Source organism: Lathamus discolor, chromosome 6, assembly GCF_037157495.1.
Source record: "Lathamus discolor isolate bLatDis1 chromosome 6, bLatDis1.hap1, whole genome shotgun sequence".
NCBI classification, from domain to species: domain Eukaryota; kingdom Metazoa; phylum Chordata; class Aves; order Psittaciformes; family Psittacidae; genus Lathamus; species Lathamus discolor.
Window position 1 is genome coordinate 18552462 of NC_088889.1, and position 27870 is coordinate 18580331.

The 27870-nt window shown below is 38.8% G+C and overlaps 1 protein-coding gene across 10 annotated transcripts; it reads left to right on the forward strand.

Annotated features, from left to right (window-relative positions):
* Positions 1-251: 251 nt before the first annotated feature.
* On the forward strand, positions 252-27870 carry PSEN1 (presenilin 1). Of its 10 annotated transcripts, none has more exons than XM_065686213.1 (12): positions 252-272; positions 4008-4151; positions 5979-6017; positions 8779-9032; positions 10370-10511; positions 14803-14870; positions 16149-16369; positions 18422-18520; positions 19800-19886; positions 20720-20893; positions 22912-23030; positions 23330-27870. In XM_065686213.1, the coding sequence occupies exons 2-12, from the start codon at positions 4068-4070 to the stop codon at positions 23483-23485; spliced, it is 1443 nt and encodes a 480-aa protein (XP_065542285.1). In that variant the 5' UTR covers positions 252-272; positions 4008-4067; the 3' UTR covers positions 23486-27870. The 10 variants fall into 10 exon arrangements, with proteins under 10 accessions (XP_065542285.1, XP_065542279.1, XP_065542289.1 ...); XM_065686207.1 differs by lacking the exon at positions 252-272 and adding an exon at positions 912-980; XM_065686217.1 differs by lacking the exon at positions 252-272 and adding an exon at positions 912-980 and having other exon boundaries at positions 25099-27870.

A 27870-nucleotide genomic window follows, 5' to 3' on the forward strand; every position in this document is an offset into this window, starting at 1 on the left:
GGTGTTTCTGTTAGAATGCTTATGTAAAACCTGACTGTCATGTGCAGTACTGGTTTTGCACTTTGTTTTCCCATAGATCTTCCTGTAGTGTAGTCAAATACTGAAATGCATGTATTTTAAACATGCAGCATTACATAGTCCCTCAGAGATGTCACTTTTATATTTAGAATAATTACATGTATCAGCATTTCCTGTATCATAGTAACCCAGCGAGGTTCTGCACTTTTAAAAAAGGAATTGTGGATTACCCTTCGTGCATCCTGGATGGCAAGGTAAGTTTCAAGTTTGAACTCTCCTTTGTTTCTGTCATACAAGTCACAGCTCTACTAAAAGCTACTTGAAGTTATGCCATGATGACTTTAGATTAAGTTTTAATAATGGTTTTATTTTGAAATGCAAAGATCAACTTAATTTCATGTTGTGTTGGGGGTTTTTTGTGGGACCATTTTAAAACGGGGTTCCTAGCTTGTAGCAGGTGCATGACTTAGATTCAAACAACCAAATGTATCTTTTCATCATACTACTTTTCATCAGTACTTGGCAACATCTCTCACCAGGTTAAGCAGGACAAGCTGCATTTCTCTCGTAGGCCTACTCTTGGCTGCAGTTTCAAAGAGCCCTCACTCGCTAGTACCCAACCAGGCTCCTCGTAGTCTGTGATTCTACTTCATGCTTTTGGTTCACGGCGAGGCTTGGGGCTGCTCTCTCAGAAACGCTGCTTCGTGCCTCCCGCCTGCCTGCGGGTGCCGGTGGTAGCCGGATAACGCCTCCCGGCGCTCTGGCCGCGGAGGGCCGTGCTGGCGGACCGCAGGGGCCGGGCGGCTCCCGGGCCTGGCGGCGCCGCTCGCCAGCACCTCGCGGCTGTCGCCATCGGAAGTGAGGTCGGGGTGGAGGGAGGGGCTCGGGCCGGAAGCGAGCGGGGCCGGGCTGCGGGGCGGAGAGGAGCCGGTGGCGGGGCCCGCGGGAGGGGCGCCGTGCAGGTAGGTGTGTGGGGCGCCGGGCAGCCCGGGTCGCGGCAGCGCCGGGGGTCGTGGGCGCCCGCAGGGACGGGCTGAGCGGGGCGGGCTCGTTGGGCCACCCGGGGCCGGGCTGGCCAGGTTGGTGGTTCCTGGGGCAGCCGGGACCGGTGTTTGTGCGGGCCCTTGGCCGCGGTCCCTGACTCCTCCCGCGGCCGGAGCGGGACAGAGGTGGGCGGGCGAAGAGGAGTGGAGCTGCGACGGTGAGACTGCGCTGGGCGCCGGTGAGGCCGAGCCATGTTGGGCAGGGTCCCAGCCCCTCAGCCCCGCCACCGCGGGGCCTCCCGGCTCTCGCGGCCTGTGTGGGAGCCCGCCGGGTAGCCGCTCTCTTGGCCCGGGTCCCCGTGCCGGATCGGCCGAGGCAGTGCTCCGGGCCGGGGCAAGGCTGAGGGCGAGCTCCGATGGGCGCTCCGTGTCCCCCAGGAAAGCACTGGCTGCTGCTCACTGGAGGAAGGAGGCAGGGGGTTAACCGTGCCGCAGCGATAGATACTTGCCTGCTGTTCTCTCAGCAGAGAAACGTTGTAGAGCTGCTTCGTGTGTTACTACAGCCTCTTAGGCAAAATAATGTATGAAAGCTATAGCTGTAAGTAAATCCTGGTTTTTGCACTAAAGAGAGCCAAAGGAATCAAGGAAGAACTTTTCTAGGCAGGCTGTTTTATTATGAACAGCTTTATTAGGAAAAGTAATGCTTTGGTGAGTCTCTTTTCTGGTAAAACAAGTAAAAATTTGTGCCTGTTTAGGCAGAGTTGATTTCTAGATTTCATTCTTTCATAGTTAAATTGGGTGTTCATTTGTTGAAAAAAAAAAAAAAAAAAAAAAGGAAAATAAAGTTTGTCCTGAATCCGTGTTCTGAGCTCTGAAGTTTTCAAAGGCGATCATTTTAACAAACCGTAAGTTTTGAGGCCTGGTAGACGCTGTCATTCAGGCTGAGCTGTAATTTTTCTGTCAGTTTTCTCCCTGTCTTCAGTTTCTCTCTGTTACTCTGGGTGGTTTTGGTGATTTTGTGGTGGTTTTCTTTACCAGTCTTTACCTAGGATTTCATGGGTTGGTGGTTTTGGTTTTTGGTGGTGTGCTTTGGTTTTGTTTTTTCCTCCCCTCTCCTATAATTTTAATTAAACTAGAATTTTGACAGACTGGTATGTGGAAAATCTCATTCAGATACTCCACATTTGGATAAAAATACCTAACTTTTTCCTGAGTGGTGGCCCTGTCACTGAGAACTTTTACCTGTGGCAGCCTTAAATCAACATTGTTTACATTCTATAGCCCAGTCAAAGAGTTAGTGCAAAAACTTTAAAAACAGCACAATGCCTATTTATTTTCATCTTATCTTACATTTCATTATGTTGTAAGTTAGATGTGCTTTATTTTTAATTACAAATGTAGAAGAGGGCCATTCTAGTGAAAACTAGAATACATTGTCTTTTGTTTTCCAAACAGTTTGCATGCTCCCACTAGACTGGTTAAATTGGTGTTTCTTCCTAATGGCTCTTTAGTGCAAGCTACATCCCTGTTGAAGTTAGTAAGTGCCATGCACTAGTCTTGTAAGATAAGTATTTATTTGCAAGTAGAGAACCGGCTTCTGTGTTTTATCATGAAAATAGATGTCACTCCCTCTTCATGGTGCTGTCTTCCAGCACTTGTGGCTTGCTGATGCCAAAGCTGAGAAGCCTTACATTGTGGTGTCCTCCGTTGTATGAGTGTTTTGAGATCACTCCATACATTAGTTAAGTATACTAAACGAGCAGAAAAATATTCTTGTTTTCTTTTCCTGGATTTGTTTTCTTCCATTTTGTAAATAAAAGTTACTGTAGTAGAGGACTGATACGTGCTGGAGTTGGCACAAGGTAGGAGCAGGAGCTGCTTGGGATGGAAGTGGGGACTGGCACTCCACCCTTGAGGCAGTGGTTTATTCACTTTCCTGTGTTTTGTGTAACCAAGCCAGTGATTTATCTAGGCTTACTCATTGTTTCTTCAAATTAATGGTTTTTTTGAAACTTAGGTAGCTACATCACCCTGCTTCCTCTTCCCTCTATATTGCTTTCTTCCCCTTTGTTAGGGAGCACATAGTTTATTCATGTTTGCGTAGGAAAATGTTAGCATGTGACTTTTTTGTAAAAGAATGTATAAAACTGTTACAAGCATATGGGGTAAGTAACAGATTTAAACTTGAAAAGAGGAAGTTCATGTTAGATATAAGGAAGAAGTTCTTTGTTGTGAGGGTGGTGAGAGGCTGGCACTGGTTGCCTGAAGAAGTGGTAAGTGCTCCATCCCTGGCAGTGTTCAGGGCCAGGGTGGACACAGCCTTGGGTGACATGATCTAGCATGAGGCTTCCCTGCCCATGGCAGAGGGGTTGGAACTAGATTATCTTAAAGTCCCTTCCAGCCCAAACCATTCTAACAATCTATGATTCCATTTTTATATTTACTGATAGAGAATTTAGCTGATAGGGAAAACTTAACACTAGGAGAAACAAATGAACATTACTTCTTGAGGCTCAGCTCAAATACTGTTCTCCATAGGTTGCTCTTGGGGATTTACATTAAATTAAAGTGTTAAAGATATATCCAGATTTTAAAGGATCAAGTGTAACTCAGTTGTCTGTGCTTGAAGATTCCCCTTGTGCTTATCGGCAATCCAAAGCCAAACAACTTGGAGCAATTGTACTCTGCAGAGATAGAAACATGAAAGAGCTCTGACACTTAAGCATGCAGTTCTTCTTATTTATTGCACAAGAAGGAATGGAAAACTGGTTTGAATTACTAGTTTATTTCTGGGTTACTTCTGTGGCTGATGAACTAATTTGATAACACTTAGACGCTTTTATTTTTATGCTGGAAAATCCTCTTAGTAGATGTGATACAGTTGTGATGGTGTAGATGGAAAATGGTTGTCTTTGCTCTATGTGAACTCTAAAAATTGGGGTAGGGAGGGAATAGGGAACCTGGTCATGTAAGAACAAAGACTTTTACACATCTTTTTCCTTTCAGCATCTCAAGAGGAGAGATCTGTTTTGTGTATAAATAAGTGATTTCCAGAGGACAGACCCAATGACAGAACTGTCTGCACATTTACCCCAGTTTCAGCATGGGCAGCTGACAGAAAACTTCCCTGATAACCACCTCAGCAACACTGTATGTAAGAATTTTATTACCTGGTAGCAGTTAAATCAGCATGAGTAATGAGTGTGTATGAACAAACAGTTCAGAATGCTAGAAATCTCTCTGGGAGTGGTCGTCTCTCATCTGGACTGTTGTGGTGATAAGCTGCTGGAAGAAATATCCTGTAAAATATCATCCGATGTTTCAAATTAATTTTTATATACAGATAAGACTTCTTCAGTTTAAAGTGGTGTTAGAATGTCCAAGCCCTCAAGAAAATTAAGAAAATGGGGTGAGTGGGATGCTCCTGTGTCAAACATTGACCTTAAGAGGATTTAGTGAACTCTTGTTCTAGCCTGGCTGTGGTCTGCTTGATTCATAGGTTTCTCAAATCAGTTCATTTTAGCCTAGGTAGAACTTGAAGCCTGGGTTTTGTTGCTGTTGCTGGAGGACTGCTGTGCAGGAATAGCAGCACTGTCTTGTCTGTGAGTAATTGTTAAGGTGCTTTCAGAGTTCTTGAGTTTTTTGTGGGAAGGGGGAACTCAAACCACAAACTTTCATGAGATTGCTTTGAAAGATTTGTTGCTCAAACTGCACCCATTGTACCACATGTATTTTGGTAAAAAAAAAAAAAGTTTAGATGATCTGCTTGGGTGTGGTCCTCAGGCTCTTGGATTTGTCATGCTCAGTTCTTTGTTCTTTTATTGCTCTTAAATATCAGGTTTCCCTGTGACACAGAAATGCTCCTGTAAGGCTGGGCCACTTGTAGCCCTATTTATGGCAGTGATTCAAGAGAATATTTTGATCCCTGCTCTAACTCTTCTATACGATCCAGGATTTTGAAAAATCCTTTGTTTTATCCCAAATTGGCAACCTGGTATATCAGCAAAAATAAAAAAACAGACATTCGAAAAGTTATTTTTGGATCAAAAAGTCAGTCTGACTAAAACCTTACTGTTTGTAAGAAACTGTTAATAAAAATAGGGAAGTGGAAACTTTCCTACTGTGTACTTTGTGAGGGAATGAAAAAGGTTTCTTTTCTTCTTGGAGAGGTGAGAGATTAACTTTTATTGAACGCTTCTGCCAAATAAAAAGGCAGAGCTCAGTGATAAGCTTGTGGGGTCGTGATCCTTACAGATGCAAACATTCTTACAGGAGCAAGGTGATGCTCCTTCCTAGCAATGGGGGGCAGATAGTTCTATTTTCTTCTAACAGATTGTACTGATGAATTACTACTACTTGTGCTGCTTTTTTCTGTGTTTTTAGTGCAACTCTAGGTGTGGTTTCAATACGTAGTTGTAATGTTTTTTCTCACCTACACACATCCACTTTGTTTTTGTGGAACATACAAAAATCCTTTCCGCTTAAGGGTATCCAGCTTCTGTGGCTAACAGTCAGAGTGTGAATGAACACTAAGTACTGTAATTTGCCATCTCTTCTTCCAGTCACACCCCAAGAGTTCACGACACTCTTCAGTATGTGTCATTGTACCATGACCTTTAAAGGTAAATGGTGTATGTGAGAACTAGTGAGATTTGTGCCCAGTGTTAGGCAAAGTGGTCTGCTCTTGATGTATAAATTTGGATTTAATAAATAAAAACTCTTATCAAATATGCTAGGTTTTTATCTTTTGGTTCAGGGGCATTGCTCTGGGTTTGCTATTAACTATTTTACTGATAGGAAAAAAAACACATTAGCACTTTGCTTTTGATACTGTTTATTCACCTGAAAGCACATAGTTCATAACTTACCTTTGCTTACGGTGTTACAACAGGTGTTACTGACTTTTTAGCTTCAGAATTTTCACTTTTAACAATGTCTGAGGAAAGTGAAGAGTCTGTTCCTTTGCTTCCACTTCAGCAAGAGTCCATGGCTTCTGCTCTGTTTAATACTGATCAGGTAGGATATGAGTGCACTTTGTTCTTTTAAGCAGTGGGGCACACGCATGTCACCTTTAGCTACACTTTAGTAGCCTGAAAGGACAACTTTTTTCCTAGTTTTAACAGCAAATGAGAGGATAACTCTTACAACTCTTTTGATGCTGATCTTCTTCTCATGCACTGTGTATTAGTATGTAAAGACATTTTGTGGTTGCGTCTTTGTTCTTAACTAGTGAAGGGAATAAAATGACACATACTTGTCTAATTTCTTCAGTTTTTCTCTTTCTGTTTGAGTTTGCAGTTTTTTGTAGTGGCGTGCTAGTTAATCAGGCTATTCTTTTGGCTCTGTGTTGTGCTTTGCAAAGCTGTGGATTTTTTTTCACTTTTACATTTTTATGCCTGAGGTAGTGGTAATGGCTTCCTCGTGCAGGGCTGCTATTACAGCAGAAAAAGAGCAACATATTTTGCAAGTGTGCAGAAACCTAAATACTAGGTCTGCTTTACTTGTGAAGTGTTCCAAGGCTCTTATCATCTCCAACGTAGTATTACTTAGGATCATTTCAAGCAGGTTATTTAGGCAGATTGGTTTATTGTTATCTTAGGCTGAGAGAAATGGAGTAGTTTACTGTCAAAGTGAAAAATGTTACATTTCAGCTATAATCTATACAGAAGGAGGTTCAGTTGCAGTCAGAATGTCAGAATAATTAAACATGATCTCTGCATTCTTCCATATTGCTGTTTCTATCTGATTTTCAATAATTCTATGTGAGGACTTTACACAAAATGCCAAGTGATTTATAATGAATCCTTAATATGAAATAATATTGAACAGAAGATCTTTTTTAGGCTATACTTTAATGATACTAAATGCAAATTAAGGTTAAAACCTTAAGTCTCACAATCTGTTTGCCTGCTAATTTCAATTGTTCAGCTAAGAGAATTTTAGACTTCTTTTTTCCTCCCCTTATATTCAGTTTCTTTTTTGAAAAAACAAAGCAAATCTTCCACGAGGACAGTTCTTGAAACCCTGCTTAGCCTTGATCCTGAGGATACCACAGAAAAGGAGTAAATAGGGAAAGTGTTTGGTGTGTATTGTTACTTAGTAATGTTTTGTAAAAGCAAATTTTTCATGAGTTGGGGAAGTTGTAAAGCTTCAACAAAGGTTTTAGCAGTGTCAGTGTTTGCAGTTACGAAGTCCAGGCACTTGTACTCCTTAATCACTTGAGTGCTTTTGAAAACCCCTGTGAGTTCCTGTGCGTAGACTTGACATCTGATCTTTCCGGAGGGTGGGGCTGGGAAAATTCTGTATAAAGAATCTCTGAAATGATTATTGATTTATCAAAAACCCACAGTGAATTAATGAGATATAAGTCAGCAGCTATGGTTGTAAATGCTGTTAAGAACAGGTAATGAGACTTTAAAATTCTGTGTATAAGGAAAAAATCACTTGTGTAAGCAGAAATTCATTAGGTTATTTTCAATGCCCTAACTCATGTCCAGAGCAATTTTACTTAGTGAGTGGCATTTCTTCCTTCAGTTGGTTGTACATTTTATTCTAAAGCTGCTTTTGTGCACTTAATCGAACTGAACTGTTTGAAGTAATTCTGAAGAAATCAGATCAATTTTGTAAGGGGTCAGAAATCTTTATGTAAGTTCTCTTGCGTTAAAGCTCTTGAGCGGAGGAAATAGAAGCGGTACAGCATTGGCTGTGGGCAGTAATGCAGTTAAAAAAAAAAAAAAGTAGTCTTACTGTTGCATTTTGGGGCTTGTTTAGAGTGACTGGTAAACATAAAATGGTTTTATTTCTTTGTAGTCCAGAACAGGTGAAACATAGGTTACTCTCCTGTTGTGTTCTCTGTATATGCACACTGTATATAAAAGGCTGAATGTCCCCTGCTGATGGGGCTTCTTGCAGAGTGGCAAAAGGTTTGAGACACCAGGAGTGCAGACCCCATCATTTACTTGTAAGTGTTATTTCCAGTCTCTGTTTTTGCTTGTGGTTAACCTTAATTCCGTTGAAAGTTTACCTCCCTCCTTGTGTTCAAATTATACCCTTGGTGTTTCATATAGCAGCATCAGGAAAGCTAGGAGGCTCTTTTGTATTTGTTAACAGGAGTGGTGGAATTTCTTCAATGCCAGTAAAATGTTGTGTCGGTAGTATCCTTGGGAAAGGAGAGAAAGAATCTGCAGGCTTAGCTCATCATGCTAAATATCTGGATCAAATCTCAGTACAAAGGCTGAGAATTACCTGAGTTTGATCACCATTTCTGTGTCATTATTCTCCCTAAAAATGTGGGAACGCAGTGCCTCTTGCAACTCCGTTTTAATATATTCTAGTTAGTATACAGTAGTGGGAGTAACATGGTAAAGACAGGAATTTTCTTGGGTTTTTCATGGAGTTAGGTTCATAAATATCTGTCATTTCTAGGAACATATATAGTTAATTCTTGTGAAGCTGAGAGTTATCTTCTATCGTGTACCCGTTTATGAACTGTAGTTTGGACCATGGGGAAAAAGCTGTCAGTCTTTATTCAGCTTTAAAGGAAAGGGAATGTAGGCTGTTAGATGCAACCAGCCTACTTTCAGCTTTTGCTTCTAACATCACTCTGTGCTCCCATTCTTTTGATAACTATGTCATGCAATTAATTACTATTGTTTAAGTCCTTGCTGAGCCAAGTATTCCTGACATTAAATATTACCTTACATGTATTCCTTTTGCTTTGTGTACAGAAGTGTAATTGTGGGTAGTTGTTGAGGAAACTGGTTTTTGTGTGTTGCAGAATGACAGTTGCGAGAGACGTCGCCATGATAATACTGAGCGTAGAAGAAATGACAATCCTGACTCTGAGACCAATGGGCAGCCACAAAACATTCAGCAAGTGGTGGAACAAGATGAAGAAGAAGATGAGGAGCTGACACTGAAATATGGCGCAAAACATGTGATTATGTTGTTCGTACCTGTCACACTTTGCATGGTGGTCGTTGTTGCAACCATCAAGTCTGTCAGCTTTTACACACGCAAGGATGGACAGCTGTATGTATCATTTTTCCCCCTGTCTTTTTAATGGACTAATTTAGAAATTTTTCTGTAATCTCCATTTCTTTGTGAGTCTAATTCGAGCAGTGAACTCCATCTTGCCTCCCTTTCCCTTTCACCAGCCCAAAGACAGTTTTGTTTTATTCCATACAGAAACCAGACTCTCTCTTTGTGGTACTATTGACATTTGTTGTCTGTCTGGTGACCAGTCAGGATAATGTGGTTGTTACTACTTGATTCAAATCCTAGTCCTCATTTTAAGACTTCCCTGTGGTATTTAGAGAATAAACTGAAACCTGAGTCAAAGCCATTTCAGTTGTACTCTGCTACAATACAAACATTTTAGAAAAGGAAGAAGCTACTCATTTAAATGAAGTAACAAATGTGCCAAGTTCTGATTTATCTATGCTGTTTGATAAATAAATTCAAATGGAAGAGGAAAACAGCTTTATGAGGTTCAATTCAGTTGCACCTACAGAAACTTTTCTGGCAGGTTTCCTATATAGAAAATGGTTTTTGTTTTGGTTTGTTGTGGTTTTTTTTTGGGGGGGGGAGGTGTTTGGGTTTTTTTGTTGGGTTTTTTTTTTGTTGGTAAAATATTCATGTTGTCAAAAAAAGGCAATTTCAGTGAAAGCTGATTTGAGAGAAAGGAACAAAGGAAGAGCACTGAACCTGTCACAACCTGCAGCAAATCAGTCTAAATATTCCATTGTGAAAACATTCAGACAAAATGATTCAAAGTGTGTTTACCTTTAAAATGTTTGTATAACATAAGCATGTTGTAAAATGCTTCAATAAAACACAAAGTTCTTTCTCTCCATCAAAGTTTTTAATTAAGGAATTATTTTTCTTGATTTTTATTTATGCTAAGTGTTCTCACCCACCAGTGAAGTGTTTTCCCCAGTCTCTTGTATTTTTTTAAGACAGTTGAGCCCATACTTTTGTTTGGTGAAATAACTGGGGGATCCTTTCACTGCAAATCCAGTAGATGGTGTGCTCATAAAGGTCTGGCTGCAGTAACAGTCTAATGACTCATAGCATGTGAGTAATTCTATCAAACAACATAGTGGTCTGGTTTTTTTTTTTGCTTGTTTTACAAAATATAAAATAGTAATAATCTAAGAATGTAGGAAAGGCAAGTCTTCTAAGGATTTTTTAACTAAATTTTGCCTAATATGATACTATGCTACCTTTCAAATTTTGCCCAAGTCGAAAATAGGTGTTCCTCTTACAGCTCTGAATTGAAAGATCAGTGCAATTTCAGTTGATGTTTGCCTCATGTATCAGAAACATCTGCATTCAGTGGCATTTCAGTTGACTCTTTGTTGTTGTAGCATCTACACTCCTTTCACAGAAGAGACAGAGACAGTAGGACAGAGAGCCCTGAATTCAATTCTCAACGCGGCTATCATGATCAGTGTTATCATTGTCATGACGATACTCCTGGTTGTGCTTTACAAATACAGGTGCTACAAGGTGAGTATAAGTATAGCTGACCTGAGTAATTGTGCTATTTTTTAGTATAGATTATTGAGAATGGAACAAAATGAAGGGTATTATCAAGGATGAGTGAGCAAGTGTAGCAGAATTGGGGATTCAGTTTACTGTTTCAGTTTTGTGGCTACTGTTCCTTTGATGCAGCAGGAGACATAGGCCCAGTGCTAAAAAAAAATGAACATGAAAATGAACATGAGCCGGCAGTGTGCGCTCACAGGCCAAAAAGCCAACCGTATCCTGGGCTGCATCAAAAGGAGCGTGACTAGCAGGTCGAAAGAGGTGATCCTGCCCCTCTACTCTGCTCTCGTGAGACCTCACCTGGAGTATTGTGTGCAGTTCTGGTGTCCTCAACATAAAAAGGACATGGAACTATTGGAACAAGTCCAGAGGAGGGCCACGAGGATGATCAGGGGACTGGAGCACCTCCTGTATGAAGACAGGCTGAGAAAGTTGGGGCTGTTCAGCCTGGAGAAGAGCAGGCTGCTTGGAGACTTCATAGCAACCTTCCAGTACCTGAAGGGGGCCTATAGGGATGGTGGAGATGGACTCTTCATCAGGGACTGTAGTGACAGGACAAGGGGTAACAGGTTCGAACTTAAACAGGGGAAGTCTAGATTGGATATAAGGAGGAAATTCTTTCCTGTTAGGGTGATGAGGTCCTGGAATGGGTTGCCCAGGGAGGTTGTGAGTGCTCCATCCCTGGCGGTGTTCAAGGCCAGGTTGGGTGAAGCCTTGGGTGGGATGATTTAGTGTGAGGTGTCCCTGCCCATGGCAGGGGGGTTGGAACTAGATGATCTCGAGGTCCTTTCCAGCCCTAACTATTCTATGATTCTATTCTATGATTCTAAATGTGCTGGCTCTTTTGCTGGTTATAATTGGGGTACCATTGCTTCCTATTGCTGTGAAATACCCATGTACTGAAATCTTCCTGCAGTCAAGAACTTAAGAAGTACAGACCTGGTCCTACCATTTGAAATCTCTTCAGGACCTCAGGGGCTTTTCCCCTCCCCTCTCCCAACCCTACCCCAGTACAGAAGTCTCCAAACAGTGTGTTGTGTGCATGGCTGTACATGCCAGGCAATATTCTTATAGCAAACACAGAGACACTAAGGCTCTTTTGTAGAAGACTTTAATCATATGATGATGTAATCTAGGCAAGTCCAGGCTGAGCATAAATAATTGCAGTGTCACCTGCCTGGGAGGAGTTGTCTGTGAAAATTCCTGGTTGCCTTTTGATTTTAATGACCAATTTGACAAGGCTTGGCCTGATAAAACTTCCCAGTATGCAGCCAGAACCTTGAACCTGTTTCATGATTGTAAAACACAGTGGAATCCATGCAGTGGCTCAAAGCTTTGCTTCACTTTATTTTATCACCAAGAGGGGAAAATGGTTTTGGTCTTTATGGCTCTAGGTAAAACCCCTTTTCAAAGTATCTGTGAAATGACTGGGGAAATTATTTTTGCCTGAATCTTCATACAGCTTGGAATGGTTTTTTTTTTGAGGTATAGACTTTTGTTTTATCACATTGTGGTGTTAAATCTGGACTAAGTTTTCTTTATAAATTGCCAATTCTGTTCATTCTAATGAAGTCAGATAGCTGATATACTTCAGCTAGGTTCCTTAGCACCCAATGGGTTCTCCTTAGGTGCTGAAGGCATCAACTATTACAAAGCTTTTCACATTTCTGGCTTCCTTATTGACCTTTCAAAGTACTGCACATTCTTATTACAAAAATAATTGCTGTAGGAAAAAAATTAGAATGATCAGACAACAAAAATTTTCTGTACTTATGTTTTATGCTAATTAAAAGAAATATGACTTATTTTTAGAATTGCTAACAGGGTATTTCTATGCCGCTATACCAAAATGCTGTAAAATGTAATTACATGTCCATCTGAATGTATTTTGCATGCAGTGTATAGTCTAGATTATGGGGAATGGAATTTACAATGAAAGAACATTATGCTTCCAGCTGGGAGTAATAACATGCTTATTTTTCATAAGATTTTTATCTGAAAACTCCTTTGAAGAGAGGAAATACTTTCACAGCTTTACTGCTGTTAGTTTCCTATGTTTCTTCTGTATGTGATAAGTTAAGCATGGTCCTCATTCTAGCTCCTACGTCTAGTCACAAATAGCATCTTCGAAGATGATTCTATTTGACTAACTTTTCTTATACTGTTTTTGATTATTCTCTGCATGTGTCATTGTTTTAGCCAAATCTGGCTACTGTAGCTCATTTTAATTCTCTGCATTCTGCCATCAAAGTCAACTCTACCAGCAATAAATTAGCATCAAAACTGTTGTCAAATGAAGAATGAAGATTATATAATTAGTAGGCAGCAGACCTGCAGTGGTATCTTGCTTGGAAAACATTGGCCAAAAGTTGCAAGAAGCACTTTGGCAGAATCACTCGTATGAAAAGAGACTGGTGATCTGAAAAATGCTATAGCAGATGAGAGGCATACTGAGAATAAAAGAAACTTCTGTGTATAAAATGCCCACTTATGACAAGTCTTGAAACTACCTTTTAGTACTACTGACAATAGTTATGCAAAGTGTGTGCACACTGCCTTGGTACTAATGGCCTTGGGGTTTGATATTGTTAATTTTTTATTCTTTAGTAGAATGAAACAGTAGTATTCACTTTAATTTCTTAAGTGGTAAAAAAGTTTCAGAGCTTATACTACAAATATAAGAACTACACCTAGAAGTCGTGTTATTAAAGGAAAAAAGTGGTTTCAACTGATTTTACAGAGAATTAAAATTCCTCTTTTTATGTCACTACCTAGATATATAGCTAGCTTTACAAGCTGTTTGAAAGTTGGATTCCTTTTCAGGTACCTTCCAGTCTTCAGCTTTAGTACATTTTCTTCCCTCCCCACTAGCTCTGAGTGACAGTTTGACTGATTGAGACAGATACTTTGGCAGTTTTCCTGCAGCATCTTTACAGGCACCATGTTTATTACATGTGGGAAATGAAGTCTTTTAGAGACTATACTAAGGAATATGGAAAGCCAGTCTGTTGGATTAGCAAGTTAAATGACAAGTTTTATTAGGTTGAAGGTTGAATTTGAACCTTTTTGAAAGGATGAGGATGAATGTTTCAAAAATTGCTGGGAATTTAAAAAATGCTTATGAAAAATTTAGTATTAAGCTAAATGTTCTAAATTACTAATAGCTAAATTATTAATTTGCTGGCAAGTCCTGGTTGCCTCACGTAAACATGATTCCTTTAGTCTGTGCACGTGTGCTTTACTTCTGACTTTTGCAAAATACTTTAAAAACTATACCATAAGACAGATGCATTCTACTACACATCTTTCAGAAGAGAAAAAAATAACACTATTTCTAAACACTTTCTGAATACTTCAGTCTGGTGAACATACATAGCTAGTCTTCCACTAAGCATGCCTAATTCAAGCATGATTTCTTATGCAGCTTGAATTCCTAGATTATTGCTTCTGAGTGGTTTTGTACTTGCAGTGTTGAGTCTGGTTTTATATGTAAGATTCTGTGCTGGGAATTTGACAGATATGTTTCATTCTCAATTTAGAGATTACAAAAGCTACAGGTCTCTTAAATCTTCATTTTGCACAGTAGTATACAAAAGTGCTATGCACTTTATTCAGTGTGAAGTCTGCATGTCTCTCCAGGTTTAAATCTATGCATGTTTCCACTGAGTACAACCCTGAACTGTTTTTTGTTAAATTGCTGGGCATGTGTATCTGCTCTCATATCAGAATTAGGGATTGTCTGTAGATGATTGATATATATTCATATGAGAATATTGAAAGCCATATCTAGTTATTCATCAATGGCATGCTACTTCTGAATTTCAGCAGATAAGAACTGAAGATTTTTCTATGTTCCAGCATTTAATTTTATAACTGTAGTCTGAAAATGTCTTAAAATCAGATCAAGCTCTTTAACTGCGCGAAAATGAACTGTATTTTCCATCTATGTTGATACTGGATACTTCTGCTATTAATGCCACTTATCAAAATGGCCTAAAAAGTATACAAACAGTAGTTTTCACTGTGTAGCACCTCTGTCAAAAGATCACAAAGCACTTACAGTTTGCAAGTGTAAATTGAAATACAGCAACGTGTGTAAACTAAATATGAACTTAGCAAAAACCAAAAGAGAGCTATCTTGAGTATTAACTTTCTTGCTTAAATCAAAATGGAAAATAAAAGCATTTTTAAGTAGATAGTAACTTAAAAAAAACAAATTAAAAAAAAATCTGTATTGATATCTTTTATTCAGGTGATCCATGGCTGGCTTATAATTTCTTCTCTTTTGCTGCTTTTCTTTTTCTCATTCATCTACCTGGGGTAAGTGAACTAAATCATTAATACGCTATTTTTAATGTCTCACTTTATTTTTTAGAACTAGTCCTTGAATCTTAAGAAGAATGCCAGTGAGTAAACTATTGCAATGAAATTTTTAGTTTTATATAGTTCCATAGAGTACACATAAAAGAGAGATTTATGGGTTTACAGTGCATCTGATATACAGAAGTTGTCCATCATGTGCATCACTATAAAATAAGCTGTCTTCTACAGGGTAGCTTATTCTGTTGGCATATCTTCTGATAAGTTTAATTTTTTCATAGCCATATGACTCAAGAGTGGTTGTTTACTTTGTGGCTTTGGTGGTGGGCTGTATGTGCAAAGGCTGTTTGCATACGAGTGTCAGAAAAGAATCAACTGAAAAGAACTGCCTCTCTCACCAAAATATATTCCGTGTTTTTCTTTTCAAATTTGGAAGCGTGCCTTTATCCAGACATCAAGAAAAGTTGTTCATAATAGTTGGTATTTTCTAAAACAAGTAACCTGATCAGGGTTTGTAACTGGAGTTATGCCACAGAGCTATTACACTTACTTGATGACAGGTACACTTCTTTTTGAAGAAGCTTGTTTAATTTGGTCAAGAGGGGGAGAAAGTGGTGTTCTTTCAGTCACTTAATTTTTGCCAAAAGTGATCTGTGATGCTTTTTTTTGGTCAGTATTTTCTCTAACCTTATTAATAACTTTTGAAATACAAAGCAAAGTGTGCTGCACAAGTGCAGTGCAGGCTGGATAGAGGCAAGTTGCCAGTCTCACCCCCTTTGGGTTTGGGTTGGAGCTAGCACTTTTCCATGAACATGTGTGAGTAGAAAGACTAAAGGCTTTCCTTCTGATGTTCAAAAATCATGTGCGCAGTCAGAGTGACTGGTCATAGAATCACAGAATAGTTAGGGTTGGAAAGGACAAGATCTAGTTCCAACCCACCTGCCATGGGCAGGGACACCTCACACTAGACCATGTTGCCCAAGGCTCTGTCCAGCCTAGCTGTGTCCTTTCCTGTCAATTTCTGTTTTGTTTGAGAAGGAAATAAAACATTAATGATAATTTCCAGAAAAGTGAAAAAGGTGGTGTGAAACAAACACTGGTAAAACTATACCTTTTGTGAAGAACAGGGAAGTTCTAATTGAAGATCGAATTTTACATTTGTGCTAACATTGAATCTGAAAATTTTAAATAATAGTATTATGAAACTTGCATCTGTAACCTGTTTACATTGTTTTGAGCAAATGTGGTCCATAGTATTTTCTTTTATTTATTTTTTAGTGAGGTTTTTAAGACATATAACGTTGCCATGGACTACATTACGGTGGCACTCATGATCTGGAACTTCGGCGTTGTGGGAATGATTTGTATTCATTGGAAAGGTCCGCTCCGGCTCCAGCAGGCATATCTCATTATGATAAGTGCTCTCATGGCCTTGGTGTTCATTAAGTACCTTCCTGAATGGACTGCATGGCTTATCCTGGCTGTCATTTCAGTGTATGGTAAGGTCTGGGGCAAGGCACAGTAACAGGTATTATGGTGGGAATCTCTTCTATTCCCTGACTTTCCTGTTTGTCTGATTAGACCTTTAAAAAGATAAAGGGGGGTGGGGGGTAGCAGGAGGGTGTTGGTGTCATCCATGGCAGATAAGGTGATTACAGACTTCAGAAGTAAGATCATGATCTAAACTGAGATTGGTCCCCTGCAGCTAAGGGCTTTGTGTGACTGTGTGATGCCATCTTCCTTCATGTTTTCTGAACTTTCTAGATCCTTTGGGGAGGAGAATTGAACTAATTCAAGAAAGGAGGAGATAAGAGACTTATGTTGCCATTTTGATCTCTTCTATGAAGGTGGAGAGCTTTTAGCTTCTCATTTTATCCAAGGATTTTTGGAAACTATTGTATGTTCAGAATTTAGGAGCTTGTTATTTGTGTACAGTCTCGTACAGGTATAAATCTGCTTAACCTACAAATGGCTCAAATTTGTGGACATAAACAACACCCTGATCCATGTCTAGTAATGTAATGAGAAGGAAGCAAGGAGTGATTAAAGACAGTTTTAATTGCTCAAAGTCATTTTACATTTAGAAGAACATGGTTGTGAGATTTGTTTGCTTGACTTTTTAATATAAAAAGAAAATTCACTTGAATTACTGCGTATTAGACTTTTTCAGAATGATGACTGATACATAGATGCAGTTTTTTCATAAAGCTTTAGAGGGCAGTGGACACTTGGTAAGAAGATCACTCTATATCCCAAATACTAATTTAGTTCCCAGCAAGACTAAAATCTAGTTACTTAGGCATAATTAAAACATTACAGCCATGAAGATGTGCTCATAACTTGATTTTGGTTTGGAAGCATGTAAGTGTGATGAATGCGTACTCTGAAAGTCACTGATGGTGATAAAGACTGAGAATGTGTCCAGCTGTAGAAGTGCAGGGTTTAATAAGATTGTATTAGCTCCGGTAGGTCAGTGTACTCCCTAGGTGTGCTCTCCTTTCAGAGGAAGGAAAAATGTCCCTTGTGTGTATGCTCATGGATCATAAGGCACAGAAAGAAAACCTTCCCATCCCCCATACCGGCTTCCACCCTTCGTATGACTGGAACAAATCTGAGTATTCCAAGCATTCAGCCTTCATACAGTGACTGCAAAACAAAATTACTCTTTTGGACATATTCCATAATGTGGTTGTTTTGAGTATAGGGGAAAGCAAATTTCAAAGCCTGTGACCTCACACTGTGAGTGCCAGATTTTGTTTCAAATCAATTAAAGACATACAGTGAGTAGAGAATTGCAAATGGTAGTAGCAAGGTTAATATGTAAGTGTTACAGATTTCTGTCCAAATATGCAAGACAAGGGAAAAGTACCTGAGGTTGTTTGTGGAGTTGCAAATTTCATTAACAAGCCATCGACATTCAGCTGAGAAAGCGCATGGAACATCTGATAGATCAGTTTTTCTTAATGCTGTGCTTTGATCTGTGCTTTGATGAGTAACTTGTTTCAGTTGCAGTCATGCAGTTAATCAGTTATCCTGTTTTGGAAATTGATTTTCCAGTTAATTTTTATTTGTTCACCCAGTTTCATACACTGTCCCATGAACAAGAATTGAGAGAAGCAACAAAAAGCTGCTGTCTTTTTATTATGCTGAACATGCTTGAACACTTCTCAAATTTATGCAAACAGAGCATTTTTCTGCAGTGCTTAATAAACCTGGGTTTTTTCCTTTTCGTGTGCACATTCGCTTTTTTTCTCTCTAAGTGGGAATAAATATACAGGCATGCCTACTTAGAAGTTATGTGAGCCTCACTTACCTGTTGTCTTAAAATTTGTTTTGGCATTAAACTTGGTTTAGGAAAAGTTTGCTAATAGAAAGCAAGCTTGGGTATTTTCAAGATGTTAGTTGAGAGCAAATAACTCACAAAAGTTAGTATTCAACTTACAAGTCAACATACAGATACAAAAAAATGTGATGTCCTCACTTAAGATAGTATGCAATAGTAAATGTAAGTAGTCTGCAGTGATGCAAGATCTGTTCACTCTTCCTTTCAGATTTGGTTGCTGTCCTATGTCCTAAAGGTCCTCTTCGCATGCTAGTTGAAACGGCTCAAGAGAGAAATGAAACTCTCTTCCCAGCACTTATTTACTCCTGTAAGTACATTTCTCACTCAGCTGAAGTGATTTGCTCATTTTTCTGTATTTTAACATGGTGCTTGTCAGCTGGAACTTTTGGTCTGTTCATTGAAGCCTCAGTTTTCCTTTCATTGTTGATTCAAAAGTGTGGAACATTTTCTGGCTAAGATCTTCTGAGATAAAACTCAGCATGCTTTTTTACAAAACATGAACAGGAAAAATGGTAATACACCTTGTTTTGTCCAAAGAAGTGTGTCATTAAGCTGTGAACTAAGCCTATGTAAAAGGAGTATTTGTTTTCAGAAAATATTTATGAGCTTTAAGAGCTTAAACTATCTGTGTGCTACTGGAAGGAAAGGGAGAAATTGCCCAGAAGAGATTTGTTTATAGAACTGTTTTCTCCAGGGCTTGTCTTTTTCCATACATTGTTTCTTCCCTGCAGTTGTGAAAAATACGGAATGCAATTTGCTGTTATCACCTGTGTAATTAGTACATAGTTTCACTGTTTCTGAAGTTCCACATTAGAATGTTTTAGTTAACAACTAACTGTTGCTAGCTCTATAGTGTTTTGGATAAATGGTGAAATAGGTTATCGGTCAGTCAATATGCTACTGGTGCTCCAGAAAAGCCTGTGTTTGGAAGCAGGAATTGTGCTGTAGAGGGGCTACTTCAGGGGCAAGGTTACATAGAATGGGGAGGGTTTTATTCATCTGTCACTCTTGCTGTGTTTTACTGATACTACTCATAGCTGCCTGTTCTGTTTTGTGGGAGGAGAGGTTAATGCTAAGAAACCACAAACCTGAATTAAAATACACCATTTAAGTGTGACAGCATTTCATTACCTTCAGATTGGAAAGTTCTTTGTGATGGTGGGGGCAAAGAACTATTAAATTTGATGCAGATACTGCCTCTGAATTGAGGTACCTCAGTACCAGTCTTAATAGACCTTTTTTACTTGCAGAGAAAATAACTGATCAGTGGAAGAAAGTAATGAAGTTGTTAGTTCAGATTTTCAGAATGGGCCTCCTCATATGTAGAAGTATTTTCTCTGGCAACAGCTGTTGCCATTTTTTCAACATCTAGTAGGAATAAGACTTCTCTTCTCCAAATTCTCTAAATGCATGTTGTAGCTAGTACTGGCTGTGTTCCAGGTATTACTGTGCTTTAATGAGAGTAAAATTGCCTGTTGCAAAAGATAAATGTATCAAAAAAAAAAAAAAAGAAAATGAATGGATTGATGCCATTATCTGATTAGCTGTGCTGGTGTGGGGATTTTTATTTTTTTGTTGTTTAATAGCAACAATGATATGGCTGGTGAACATGGCTGAGGAAGATCCAGAAGCCCAGCGGAAAGCTTCCAAAAATGCTACTTACGATAAACAAGGTGAGTTTTACTTTGACAGGCCTTCATTGTTGTAATTTTATTGAAATACGTTGTAATTTTATTGAAATACATGTTTATGGATATTTTGGGGTTAGCTTTTTAAGTGTTCTGATGGCTGTGGAAGAGTGAAAGCATGGAGGCCTTATTGGGAATGATGAATCTGTCAAGACCTCAAAAATGGCTTGCTTATTGTGTGGTTAATGTTCTTGTATTCATTTTTCGGGGATCCAGGATGGTGCTGGTGAAATGACTGTCAATAGGCAGCTATTGACTGAGCTCAATTGCTTGTCGAATTGGGATGATGTAGCATAATGCGAACTCATTGTGTCTAGGCCTCCTGTCTGTGCAGCTAGTGTTTAAAAATGTGGTTTACTTGTTTACATGTATTAGTAAAGAAGAACAGAGTTTCTGAATTTAACATGCTTGAAAGGGTGTTTTGTATCTGTAACTTTCAGTAACATTTTCTACTTTACTGGAAAATTATGCAGTCAGTGTTGATTAAGGAAGTTAATAAAAGATGAGAGTTTATTCCTTGAACTGTGATCTTTAAATTAGGTCACCACAGAACTTCCACTCTATTATGTCGAAGTACTCCTGAATACTCGGACCTGAGTGTAGCATGTAGATACCGTGACTGCAGAGTGCACTTTGACTCCTGATTGTTTAAATAAGTGAGCATGTGTTGTAATGGTGTTCACCAATGTTAAATGTTGCTAAATATTATGGAATACCTCTTTTTTCCTCATTCATTCATGTTCTTACATGTGGAGAAATCATCATGTTTTAGAAGGCACCTTTTTGAACGTGATCTTAAATGCTTTTCTTCCTTTGAGCTCCAGCAAACCAGACTCGTAATGAAGATGCTGAAGCAGATGATGGTGGATTTAGTCAGGAATGGCAGCAACAAAGGGACAATAGAATAGGACCCATTGAATCAACACCTGAATCTCGTGCTGCTGTTCAGGCTCTACCCAGTAACTCTCAAACAAGTGAAGACCCAGAAGAACGTGAGTATGAAGTACTGTGCCCAGAAGACTTGGTAAATCTGAAGCTAGTTAGTCTTGGGTATTCTGGCTGCACAGATAGAGTATGCTGTGAGCTAATAGCATCAACAAAGAACTGCTCTTGCTCATGATCAGTGCTGACATGCCTCATAGAAATAGACGGATTTGCTTTTTGGTAGCTGCAGGAGTGACTAGTATTGGCCAAATTGCTCTTCAGTTTGATACACAGATGTAAAACTTGAAAAGCTTTCAGACCATTATACAGTCAGTTGCATTAGCTTTTCCACATGGTGTTCTGCTGTATATCATCACTTTTGGATTTTAGGCCCTGTAAAAGCAGTCATTAACGTCTTTTGCCTCAAGATTAAACTACTGTAATCCACTCTGTAAAAAGCAATGTTTAAAACCTAATTGGAGACTGAAATGAATGCAGAATGCCAGGAGTTTGCTTATTTTTCTCCAGCCTCTTCCTGAGGTGCATCATCTTTGGAGAGCATATGACATCAATACTCAGAGATCTGTTTTAACAGACTTGTGATTTCCAGTTGCAGTTTAATTGCTGTTAAGATTTGCAAAGGTCTAAATAAATCGGGATCTACCTGTCTGGTAAACTGCTCTCCCCATGTGATGCTCTATATGATACAGGTGCAACTACTTCCTCTGATTCTCAGGAATCTCAATTTGTTTCTAAAATTGTTCTTTAAGTAGAAGTCTATTCTTAATTTATTTTGTCCCCAAAATTCCAAATTCAGAGTGTGTTACAAATCCATTTTAATTTATAGAGCTTAGAAAAATAACATTAAGATGCAAAAATTTTAAGATTTGGGCTATTAAAATAGTTAGTTATGTAGTTAACTAAAACCCTCTTCTGGTCACGCTAATGGTTTTCTCCCTCCTGTATTCCTACAGCAAATAGTAATGACAGATGTGCAGTGAACCAGACTTGTTAACCAGCATTAGCTTACTAGAAATTTGAAGAGTTCACTTGTGTGGAAGGAGTTGCCTTTGCTTATTGTTCTGTCACACTGAAAGCAAGCATCAAATTTTTGTGTCAGCAGTTTTGAGTTTGCCTTGTTTTTCCTCTGTCTTCCTCCCCAGCCCCCTTCTTTTTTCCATTGTTTTTTTTTCCCCAGTGATAACCAGGCATATACCTCTTTTTGATAATCTGAATTCTTAGAACTAAATAGTTCTGGATAGTAATATATATTAATATATAGTAATATATAGAACTGGATAGTAATCGGGTAACAAAGTAAACAATAGGCCAAATGAAAACAGCTGGTGACCCAATGTTGGCCTCTCTGACTTAATATCTTGGATTAAAAACTCAAAGTGTACTGGTGTTCAGGAAATCTTCGTTATTTTGTTTGCAGAAATAATTGAGTGTTGTGTTCCCAGAGTTGTTGCTAAGGTTGGTGATTACTATTTAAAGACCAAGACATTAACTCATAAGTTTTCCTAGACCTCACATCTTAGACTAAATATGTTGGGGTTTTGCCTTGGCAATATGCTCTGTAATCACATATAAGTGCTTTTTAGAACAACCTTAGTAAGAATTCTGTAGGAAAACTGGGAGGGCAGTGGAATGTTTTGCTGGATATGGGTTTCTAACTGGCAAATAAAACCTCATCTGCAAAGGGCTTATTTGTATTCTCCCTCAGTCATCTTAAAGAAATTGTACTTGAGTTTTCTGTTGAATATGGTATGACAACCAAAAGTGGACATTCCCCCAACAAATATTACAAACATGTGTTTGTATATATTGTGTCTGTATGTACAGGGGACTAGGAATATAGAAAAATTCTAATTATATGTTTGAGTGGTATAATGTTCCTAAGATGTCTTGTTTCACAAGAGTTTTTATCACTTGATTCAGGAGTAATGCTAGTTTTGAAAAGAAAATGTTCTTCCTAACAAGTCTTGTTAAAACATACTGTAAATCTGTATTCGCTGACAGTTACTGATGTCTAATATTAGTAGATTGTCTGGTACTTAATGCTGCTATATATTCACTTTTGCAGGAGGAGTAAAGCTAGGTTTAGGAGACTTCATTTTCTACAGTGTTCTTGTTGGCAAAGCCTCTGCAACAGCAAGTGGGGACTGGAATACAACTTTAGCATGTTTTGTAGCCATATTAATTGTGAGTATGATGTAATATTATAATAGGCATAGTTCATCAGAGACAAAGTCATAACTACTGCTATTTTTTATTTGGAATTCATTTATCTGGTGACCAGATGAATGAGGAAAACTGATGAGGGCTTTAGCTGTCATCTTTGCTGGCTGTACATCTGTCACTTAAGCCTTTAGTGTAAGAAGGCATGAGCAGTATCTTGTATTTCTGTGAGAATAATGTTTGCATATATATAATCTTTTGCTTGTCAGAGTTCCCTAATTTCTCCCTATGTTTTTTTTTTTTGTTTCTTTTTTTCCCCTCAGGGTCTGTGCCTTACACTTCTGCTTCTTGCCATCTTTAAGAAGGCCTTACCAGCTCTTCCAATCTCCATAACCTTTGGGCTAGTTTTTTACTTTGCTACAGATAACTTGGTGCAGCCCTTTATGGACCAGCTAGCATTCCATCAGTTTTATATCTAGCACATTTGATGCTGGTATGGATATTTGTAGCAAATCTTCAGGAGGAAAAATGTTTTTCCTTCAGTTCTCAAGTGAGACTGAAGCTTAATACTCAAGATTCCAAGCCTGAATCATTACAACTTCCTCCAGTGGCATGGGTTTTTGTTGGTTTGGTTGGTTTTTTTTCCTGAGATGACTGCTGCACTGAGCACCATAAGAGCTTTTTCTCTGTGAAAACGACTTCTTCCTGATCACCGGTCTAAACCGGGTGCTATTAAATCAGAAGTAATCTGATACATGTATATATCTCTGGTGAGGACCACCGCTGTGAGAATTGCAAATGCTTCCACCAGCAATGTGATCTCTTACCACAGGTTGGTTATTTTCACAGCATTAAGGGTGCTCAGGACTTCCCTGATGTTAACAGAGGAAGCTGACAAATCACAGGAACTTGTCCCTGTAACTGCTTGAAGAGAGAAAAAACCCAATTCAGACTTCTTCGGCAGAGATTTTCTGACAGTGGAGTCTTTTTGTAATGAGAAAGTACTTCATAGCAATTTGACAAAGGTAGAAAGGACTGTCATTCTAAGAGTGTTCCACCACTTCATAGCCTCTGTGCCTGAGCATGGTTTGTTTATTAAATTTAAAAGCTTCCCCCCCCCCGCCCCAGAACAAGACCGTCTTCTAAGTTTTAATACTTTGAATCCTCAAGCATGGAGTGCACCTTCTGTACACCTGCTCCAGTTTATGTAGCTACTTAGACTTGGACTGAATTATTTGGCATTAGTAGATCATAAGGTCCTAATTTGGATCTTAGGTTCTAGAAGGTCAATAAACTACATTAAAAAGCAATTTCAGGACCTACTGTCTGTGCTCTTACAAATCATTTTACTAGAACACCATTTCAAACCCTGTGTTTGAGAACGGTCACTAACAGCATGGACTGCATTGTTGGTTTATGTTCCTTCTATTGAAATTCTTATGAGTAGACATCCGCAGCAATCCCAGATGGAGTTTAGCTCGCCAGATCTAGAGGCCATAGTGCTATTAGTAGCACTTCTAATGCTTCATTTAAATTTTTCCTCTTCAAAAATGTGGTTTATGGTTTAGTTGACCTGAAGTATTGGTCAGTCAACCCTCTAGCACTTCAGGCTGGTCAGGGTTGGTTTTCTGCTTGGTTTTTTGTTTTCATGCAGTATTTTTATTGGTGAGGATACTTAAGTTGAGACATTACTTAATGTTACTGATAAGCAAAACTTGTGACCACCTTCACTTACCTCTCCTGTGAGGAACCTGGAAAAACAAAAGACAGCTCAATCACTGAAAAGGAGATAGAAGATTTTGAAATTCTTACGAGAAAAAGAATTGATTCAGACCTTAAAACTGCTAAACTCTGTTTTCTTCTTCATTTGAAAAAAAAATTTCTAAATAATTGCTTGGAAATGAGTCTTGTGCAAGGTGAAGTTGATTTTGTCATAGGCTCTTACTCTGTACAAGTAATTTATTTTCTGAGGGAAGCATAGGGAGTGGGTACTGTTGATGGGCATTCCATTTTACTTGCATCTTGATACTGGAGTCCCTGCAAGTAGAAAAACTGTCAAAATCCTGACAAGTTCCTTTTACCTTTTTTTTAGGGCTTTGTTTCAGTGCCTATAGATTCAAAGGACTGAGACACCACAGATGCTCACCAACCATTGCCCAAATAAGGGAAGAAAGGCTATGATGTAATAATCTGCTTTAAAACCAGGAAAGGTTTACTTTGATTGCCCTTGGAAACATGTCTCTTCCAGTATGACTTGCTAACTGCAGTGTTAGCATTTACGTTCCCATAAAATGTGTTGCCTTGTCTCCTCTAAAGTACTTTCATTCATTATCTGTTTATTTATTTCACCCATTAAATAAATAAATTTTATTTCAGCCAACATGGCTTCAGGAAGGGCAAGTCATCTCTGACAAATTTGATGGCCTTCTATGATGGGCCTACAGGATTGGTGGATAAGGGGAGGGCGATTGACATCATCTGCCTTGACTTTTACAAGGTATTTGACACTGTCCCAGATGGCATTCTTGCCTAAATTAGGGAGACATGGGTTTGACCTGGTGGATAAGGAATTGGCTTGATGGTTGCACTCAAAGAGGTGTGGTCAATGGCTCGGTGTCAAAGTGGAGATCAGTTAATGAGTGGCATTCCTCAGTGGTTGGCATTGGGACTCTGGGGTCGGAAATAAATGATCTTTAAGGTTCATTCCAACACAAACTATTCTGTTGTTCTATGATCTCATTTGTGTGCTGATTTGTTGTGGGTAGCATTATTAAACCAACTATATCAAAATTGCTTACACTGACTTTTCAAGTCAAACTTGCTTGTGTTTTCTAGCTTAAATCACTCTTCCATTTTTGAAGCCTGACCCTAAAACAAGTTGTCTGTTTCGTTTTTTGTTTTTTTTTTTACAAGACTTTTACATGTTCTTATACTATTGTAACTTGTCCCTTTCCTGAGCATTATATCTAAGAAAATTCCCTTGTGTGTTTCATTGGGCATCCTAACTATTGTTTTGTTGTGTAGAACAGGTTTACTAAGAGTTGGCATCACTAGCATCAGTTAGCATATCTGAGCTGACTCTCAGTTAAGAGTTGCTACTTAAATGCCCCAGTTATCTTTATTATTTGGGGTTTTGGCTTAAATATGGACCGTCGGAGCACTATCTCTATGAAGAGTTGCTTTAGAATCTATAGAAATGCACAAAAGCCTTTCCATATACTTGAATGGGTGTTAGATGTACAACCCAAGGAAGAGCTCAGAATCTTCAAACACTAAATTGCCTGTCTTCCACCCCCCAGAGCTGCGTCTGCTATCCTGAAGTTTTAATTTCTGAGCTAGTGTGGAGTGACTGAGTTAGTGGTGGAGGCTGTAAAATTTATATTCACAGAAACTGTTCAAGTTTATGTATTTGAATGTCAAATTCGAAAGGGAAACTGCTTTTCAAGTCCAGACCAATAAACTGCTTATTACCAAGTCTTACGTACACTTTCAAAAACCAGATGAAATTTTCTAGATTTGCCCTCTTATACCAAGTCATGGTAGCTTATGTTCCAAATGAGATCTTGCAACCAAAGATTATCTCAGTACTTGGGTCCATGATGTTCAGTTGAGAGTAGTCTTTGTTTGCTTGTGGGTTGTTACTACATAAGCGTGAAGGTTGTGTCACTTTCCTTTGTCTTAAAACACCAGTCTGAGATCGTGAACCATTTCAGCTTGGCTAGCTTGGTATAACTGAAGGACTTCAATATGTAGTCTGCACTTCTGAGAGTTTTTGTTATTATTAAATTAGTATGTTAATGACGGCACATTAGACTGTAGCTCTGAAAGAACTATTGTGTAACCCTAGTAGCTAGATTAATCTCTTTTGTGCCCGAGCAGCCTGACTGATAACTGGTGTGTGACTGTTCCAGTGTTCATACTTTGAAACTGGGTATCATGATAGCTTTCTCCCCCCTTTCAGCTTACATCAGTGATTAGTCTCCTTTGGCTAAGCTTCGGATAAATAAATGAGGAAAAAATAATACTGAGTTACATACTTGCCTAAAACCTGGCCACTTTCATTTCTCCTGTTTTTTTCCTGTTCGGGGATTTAATCCAGAGCAAAAAAGAGAGATCCGTGGAAGCTGGTCTTAATAGAAATGTGTATGATGCTGTTGTATCTACGTATGGCATATACATATGGTATAGTGCTATCTGTGGTGGCACTCAAATTCAAATGTCATCTGTGTGAGGTGAGATTTGCAGGTATGCATGTGGTATTGCAACACATACAGAATAGTTCTGACTGGGCAGATGATGACTTCTTTGAGCCAAATAACCAAGGGCTGTGCTCCACTAAAAATGTACAAAGCAAACCCTGACTATTTCAGGCATAGGAGACTGGTGCTTCTTGGATATATAGATACGTATCTGTACCGGTAGCCATGTAGATATATATGTACTCTGGGCCTGTAGATGAGAAATGTTCTGCCATTAGTGCAGTCAAGAGTTAAATATGCAGAAGTACATTTTGGGTGGACAGTACTGTATGACAAAACTTCTCAAAATGCTTTATTTAAAAAGAAATTACTTTTGGCAATGATGCTGTTGAAACGAGTTTAATAGGCTGTGGAACATGACTGCACTGTGATTGCATCTCAGTGGTAACTTGGTCATTGGGAACGCTGAAACATGAACTAGAATGGAATTCTACACTCAAAGCATTTGCTGTTTTCTTTTTTACAAACACTGGTTTGTACATAACCTGAATTGAATGTGAATGTTTTTTAAATGCCTTTCGTGTTCTTGATAAGTTTTTAATTGATTATTGCAAATTTTACTGTATTTGTCTTAATTATTAAAATAAAAGTTGCATGGATCCTGA